This window comes from Myotis brandtii, unplaced genomic scaffold (assembly GCF_000412655.1).
Source record: "Myotis brandtii unplaced genomic scaffold, ASM41265v1 scaffold496, whole genome shotgun sequence".
NCBI lineage: Eukaryota > Metazoa > Chordata > Mammalia > Chiroptera > Vespertilionidae > Myotis > Myotis brandtii.
Genome location: NW_005368921.1, coordinates 21,067 through 28,637, shown reverse-complemented (window position 1 = coordinate 28,637; position 7,571 = coordinate 21,067). Strand labels below are relative to the sequence as shown.

The following is a 7,571-nucleotide window of genomic DNA, read 5'->3' as shown; positions in this document are numbered from 1 at the left end:
TTTACCTCTCAAATCAGATGACAACTGACTGGAGGTGAAGCAGAGGAGAAGCTTTATCAAACTAGCTGTGATTGCCTGTCCTTTGGGTGAAGGCTATACCCGAGACAGAAGTTCAAGCTCATTCATTGTCAACATGAACCTTACAAAGTCATTGAAGCATGCATATCTGGCCAGTAGGGGGGAAAAGGGATGGTGGATCACCTATTGAATATTTGCAAAGAGCAGGTCTGGAAATGGTGCACATCACTTCCACACTCATTCTGTTAGCTACAACATAGGCTACATAGTCACATCTTACAGGGTAGAAATGTGTCAGAACAATATGGCCTACAGTGTTTCCAGGGATAGCAACCAAAATGTTTGGCAAAAACAGAAATTTCTGCCATACAGTAAGCATAAATAGCTTAGAATTTACTTTTACTGGGGAGTAAAAAATTGAATAGTCAAGGTTCACAGTAAGCAAGTCTAACATAACAACAAAGTGAGAATGTCGATATGACTAGAGTAAGTCATGCAGAGGCAAATACTATTAGAAGCTTTGGGTTTTCTGCCTATTTATCCTTCCTTTTAATTGGATTCACTGACTCCTTTTTCTCAGCATCTTTAAGAGTAATACAATCTTCTTAACCACAATCATGTGGGAGGAACACGTGGAAAAGGCCTTTTTCCTTTGCTGGGCAGAGGGAAACCTTAGGATAGTCTTGATGATATAAATGTAGGAAAGAACCACACATATGAGGGTCATGATGAATGTCAACACGGCACACACAATAACCATCTGTTCTATCAACCAGGTGTCTGAGCAAGAGATCTTCAGGAGAGGAGATGCATCACAGCAAAAATGATCAATGACGTTTGAATCACAGAATTCCAGGCCCAAACCCAGACTCATTGGTGGGAGAATGATGATCAGTGCTGCTACCCAACAGGAGAAAATGATGTTCTTGCAGACTCTGCTGTTCATGATGGTGGTGTAGTGCAGGGGTTTGCAGATGGCCATGTAGCGATCATAGGACATGGCAGCCAGAAGAAAAAATTCCGTTACTGCAAAGACGTCTGTAAACAAGAGTTGACTGAAGCAAGCATTATAGGTAATGGACTTGTCCCCAGATACTATGCTATATAGGAATCTGGGAACACAGGCAGTTGTGAAAGAAATTTCTAAGAAGGAGAAATTTTGAAGGAACAGATACATCGGTGTTTTTAGGTGGGAATCCATCAGAGTGAGGGTGATGATGGTTAGGTTTCCAGATATACTCAACATGTAGGAAAGAAATAGAAAGATAAACAGCAATATTTTCAGTGGAGTGTCATCGGTCAGTCCCAGCAAGATGAAGGTTGTTACTGTAGTTTGGTTTTTCATCCTTGATTATTTTGCCCATTCTGCTTCAAATAATAAGACTTTATATGAGGAACTCCAGAGTCCAGGTCATCTTCTAACGTGAAGAGAAGTAAATCGGAGAGTGATTCCTAGATCAGTGGGGAAGTAAGCATATCATACATGCCAATGTTTGATTACCTCTTTGTGTCACATAAACTGACTGCTCATATTTAAATCACATATTCGCACTGCTGCTTCTAATTACAATTTAACTGTAATTGGTGTCTGACAAATCCTATATAATAAAAGGCTAATATTGAAATTGTCCCCTTGACCAGGAGTACAACTGGGAGTTCAACCTGGAGATCGAACAGAGGGTGGGGCCGGCTGGCCAACTGCCCTCAGCCCCTCCCCCTGGCCAGACCCCACCCATACACAAATTCGTGCACCAGGCCTCTAGTTATATTATAAACATTAACGAAAGCAAGTCCTAAAAATTGCTTTTGTGTGTAATATTCTTACTTCTCCCTACTTCCAAGAAGTGGTTTTGGATCTACTATTCTGAATTTATCCTACTTCCTAACTCCAGAAATGCTTCTACCAGAAAAGTTCCTTAAAAAACTAACACAGGCCTCTGCTAAGAAAATCCTTGCATTAAAATTTACATGTGTATTAGCAATTAAACTGACAATGAATGCTTATCACATAGTTTATTCTGTTTCATTTGATCCAGTGGAGTTTCTCTGAGGTGTGTTTAAAATATTTTTATTGGATGCATGCTCTTAAAGGTTCATTGAAACCTGTTACAATCCAATCTTTTTGAGGTTTTCCTCACAGAAACTTCATATCAAATATATGTATTTTATATCAGTAATATTACCCTTGGCTATATTCTACTTCAACTGTTATAATATCTATGTTATACATTTTTATGTTTTTTTAGGATATCTTAGTGCTACAAAGAAATCATCCCCTCCATCCCCCTTACAAGCAGAAATCTGGAATTATCTACTCTGGTTATTAATTTCCTTTTAAATTCCTTTGACAGGAAAAACCCTAATGCCCTTTAACTATCTGCTTGTTTCCCACAAAAATTAAATATGGAGCTCCTATTTGACCCAGTAATCCCACTTCTAGAAATATATCCCAAGAAATCAGAAGCACCAATAAGAAAGACTATATGCACCTTTATGTTCATAGCAGCACGACTTACAATAGCTAAGATTGGGAAACAGCCTAAGTGCCCATCAGCAGATGAGAGGATTATAAAACTGGTACATCTATAGTTTCATTTTTCTCTAGATCTTGAGAGTCCTTTTCCCATCAAGGCATTATAGTTAAGACCAGAGCTTTGATATTGACCTTTTCTTATTTATGTTTTTCAATTATTTCTTTCTAAATACATTTGACAATGAAATATTTTCACTTTTTGTTGTATATATTTACTTCAAAATTTGTGACAGACAAATAAGGGAACATTTGAAGTATATGTATAGAGCTGAAGAGCAATATCTTGATTTTTAAATGTTTTGGGTCTGCTATTTCAGCTTTGAAATACACACTACCACCCATTATAAATATCATTTAGCAATATCAGGTTTAACAAGGCTTAACAATTTCTCAAATATACTTCAACATTCTCTCTTAAATTTTACCTCCTTGATAATTGTCTTCTCTGTCTTATTAACCACTTATACATCAACTCATGTGGTCTTTGCATCATTTAAACTACTCTAGCCAACATCACCACTAGCATCCCTCTTGTTTCAATCATTAAACAAACTTCAGACTTGATTTAACTCAAGTTCTCTTCTGCATATAGTAAACCGTGAACTTATGAAAGTCTTTACAGCTTACTTTCTACCATCTCACATTATCCTGAATTTCTTCCTATCATTTTGTCTATTTTTTCCCATTCTCCTTCATAGCTCCTTTCCCTTTTCTAATTTGTTGGTGCACCTGAAATATTTTTTTCAAGGCAATATCTCTTTTACTCTGCCCTGTAGGAAGTTCTAATAAATAAGGTGATTTCAGTGGGCTGATGATCCCTACATTTACATCTGTAGGAAAATGTTACAGTATTCTGACTTCAACTTGTTATTAGACATCTAGATCAGACTTAGATGGTTTGATCTTACACTTTTCCTTTTTTCCATCTGAAAGTTCTTGAGCAATTTGATTAATTTCTTTATTTTGTGTCTTTTATTTGTGTGTGTATGTGTGAAAACTTCAGATAAAATTATATGTACATCTTATGGTTATAATGAAAAATTTAGATAATATAGATAAAATATGTACAACTGCACTGGAATTAGGTGACCATTCATTACTATTCAGTTTGGGCGTTCTTATTTTGTTATCTTATGATTTCCTATTGAGAGTCCTCTAGGTGTGCATATTTCAAGATTGTTAATGTGGCACTCATGACTGTGTTTCCTTCCCTGTCAACAATAAGTCTAATTTAAAAACAATATTTATCATTCTTTCTTTTACTCTGATTTTCAGTTTTCTGCAAGTCCTGCTATTTCTGTTATCTTTTTAATTTGTTCCTTTTATTCTCTCACTCACAACACTACTTTTACCCTCAGTGTCTTTATCTCATAGGTGAAATATTGCAGAAACTTGTTAACATATGATTAACATATATCTTTGTTTTTTCCATTAAGTATTTTAAAATCAATGCAATCAGAATCATTTTTCTAAAGCCCAGATGTGATTAACTCTCCCCTATGTGTTGTGGAAAATATTTGTGAACTGACATTTACCCCATGCTATGAGTTTTTTTGAAACTCTTGATCTACCTCTCAGTTAAATGGAAGTTAATTAATTTTGGCTTTAGGTAAGAGTTGAGAGGAGGAAAAAAAGGAATGCATTATTGGGTTTGAGTTTCAAATGCATCAAGCATTTAGGTTAATGAAATATTCCAGGCAATAAATATTTTATTCAGAGTAATGAGTAAGAAGAAAATTTCTCATCCTTAGAGAATTTATAAAATTTCTTTATCAGGGGATAAGAGAGTTGAGGAATAGGTTAGACAATTTAGTGGTTCTGAATAAGATGTCTATGTTTGAGGACCTTTACTGTCTTCCACTAATATGGAGCAGGAATAGCAGAAAGATAGAAAAATGAGATATATTTCTGCAGTTTCTTCTCCTTGTAGAGATCTAAGGGGAACAACAATTAAGTTGCTCCTTCAACACAGGCAATAAAGACTTAGAAAGTTACATAGTCTTCCCATTGTAGAGACTGGTATAGAATTAGCAATAGGATGTTCTCCTATCTGGTGTGACATGAAACTAAAGACAAACCTTAGATACTTGACAAATTTTCCTGCACTGCAATTTGCCACAGTAACACTATCGGTGTCATAACTTATACAGAGAACTACTAGATCTTAAGAGTAATACGGGCAAGGGAAACAAAAGATCCAAGGCTGTGATGCACATGAATAGATGTTTGAGGACCAGAATAGAGGATGGATACTGACATCTTTACTTCTTATTACATCGAAATGATGTAATTGTTCCAGAATCAAGTTGAACCTGGGTTGAGGGAGGCAGAACAAATGCATGAAGATGATTCACTAGAGTGAGGTGGTGGAATTTAGTAGGAAGGGAAGACTGATATTATGTCAATGAAAAATATTTCTTTTTTTAGAGTGAAATGGATTTTTGTAACTGAAACATTAATTTTAATTCTTTCAATCACTCTTTTTTGCCCTCATTATAAAACTTAAGCTTCTTAGTTAGCATATGGATAGCTTTCTAATATTTATGCTATCAGTACACAATATTTCCCTCATTTCTTGTTTTTTTCCTACTGGGGTACTTGCATTGGCTACCAGCAAGAGAAAGTATATCATAGTGATTAAGGGTATGACCAATAGAGTTGGACTGCTGGTGTCATCTCTCCTGATTCAATTTGCTTCCCTAGACTTATCTACTAGGGGTTTCCATTAATGACGATGCTTAAAATTACCTGTGGAATTTCTCAGATGCTGGTCCTTTTGTTTTTACAGATCTCTACACTTGTAGTCTCTTACTGCTCTATCCCTATTTTAAGTTTTGGTTTAGGCATAATTCCAGGAGGAATCTATCTATAACTTTTTAAGAGAGATGTATCTTTTTTTCTTACTATTCCCATTGTAGAATGTGTTTATTTTTTATTATTCTCTGGTGACTAAATTGTCAAACTTTATAAACAAATTTTATTTTGACATTGTTTTGTCCCAAGCAGCAAGCTTATATCCAGGGCATAATAAGAGTTCCTTAAAAGTTTGTGGAAATCAAGAAAGAATGACTATCATGTTTGCCATATTTAATTTAACATGTGTTTTAAAGGTATTTTATTCTCTGGAATAGGACGGTGGAGTTCTCATTTTCCTTTTCTTCTTTGGGTTCAGTTTCCTCCATGATATTTAGTTCATGGAATCATTGTGATTGTTGATTGCTATAGTTCACCAAAGTGCCTGGCAGATAGTCAGTTAAAGCTTTTTCTCCTTCACTTCCTCCTCCTCCCTCCCCTCCTACAACCTGCTGTAATACTTATGCTAATGTGTGAGTATTGTTTTTTTCTGCATCCTTTTGTTAGTTTGTTAATCCTCATCATAGAATAATTTTTTCCATTGATTTGTAGAGAGAGTGGAAGTGAGGGAGGGGTAGGAAGCCAGTGAGAGAGACACATGCATTGGTTGCCCCTGGCAGGTGCCCTGTCTCAGGCCTGGGATGAACCTGCAACCCAGATACCACCCCTTCACCAGGAATCAAACCCCAGACCCTTCACTCTAATCACTTAGCAACAATGACTAGGACAGTTCCTGCATTCTTTATAAAGCTTGTGAATTTTGGTGCCTCTTATAAACTGTTCAATGTGCAGCGAAGAAATGCTAAGGGCAGAGTTTAGAGACTGCAGTTTTGAACATGAGGCAATAGGTACTTCACATTTCTTTCTCAACCCCCACTAACACTTAATTACATGGGCAGGTATTTCCATTTGTAAATAGCTGTAAAGAGTCTATGTGTTTGGTTTTCTCTGCATTTCAAAGAGAAAAGTATTTTCCATGAGAAATTTAATTAGTTTGGTATATTAATGGCTTCACTTATTTCTAGCAATCTCTACCCCACAAGAAAGCTACAGGTGTGTTTTCCTAAGGTCTGGTGAATTGAAGCTAGTTATTTTAATCAAGGCAGTAACAAATAACAGCATTAGAGTGCTAGAGACAGAGAATTACCTATGGTTTACAGGCATCTCTGGAGAAAAGGAGCACTAACCTAGGCTGAGAGGGATAAACAATTAGCTGCTTATCAGGTACCTTTTTAGATAAGGTCATATAGGAATTGACCTTTTGAACCAAACTGAGAAAATTCTTAAGCTCTCAATACTTCGCTGTGTCATTTTAACTCAGAGCATTGTTCCACATTCCTAAACTCTCCTCCCTTTCCAATCACCAATACTTAACTTTTGAGATCCCAAAATTTAAGTGAATGTTCTAGTAGACCATTTTGATTCAAGTGAATTTTCTATTTATTATATTTAAAGGAATATTTGCAAATAAAATGAAATCATTGATTTCTAATAACAACATTTCTGATCATAATGTATATAATGTTGCCATGAATACTCCTGCATTCATTCCGAAGGTATTTATTGAGAATCTCTGATATGACAGGTAGTGCTACAAATATTAAGGATAAAGAATGAGCAGGTATTGACCCCTCTCTAGTGATGCATGTAATAAATATTTCAAATGAACATAATCCCTTCAGATTTCTTTTTTATAATACAAACTAACATTAGAAATAACTATTTCATTTTTCAGAGATACCCAATATTGCCATCTCGGATTTTAAGCAGATTAGTCATATGTTCCAGGACTAAAGAACTAGAACTTTGAATGACGAAAGAAACTGAATTGCCAAAAAAGAACATACTTACTCTTATGGAAGGTAATCCTGGCTCCAGTTGACTGTGTAATCCTGGTAGTCCTGAAGGTGCAACTGAAAGTATAAGTGGGGTGAGTTAACGTGCCCAAATGCTCCTCTCATGAAGGAGCATGGATAATTGTTTTCTAGTGGAAAGGCCAAAAGACTCTCACTAAAGATTCTATTTCATTTTAAAATGAGGGAACAATTTCTTATATCGGAAAGTAAAAATAAAAAGTAATATATTTTAAATGTCTGAGAAATATAAGGTAATTTTTAAAGAAGATTTTGAAAGAGATGATTTCTGATTTCTCTGGGAAAAGATTTTT

General features: G+C 35.6%; 1 protein-coding gene across 1 annotated transcript; it reads right to left on the bottom strand.

The window, feature by feature from the left end:
• Positions 1-577: 577 nt before the first annotated feature.
• Positions 578-1,363, bottom strand: LOC102244555 (olfactory receptor 6C2-like). Its single transcript, XM_005876761.1, has one exon. It carries the CDS (start codon positions 1,361-1,363, stop codon positions 578-580), a length of 786 nt encoding a protein of 261 aa, XP_005876823.1.
• Between the last annotated feature and the right edge of the window lie 6,208 nt (positions 1,364-7,571).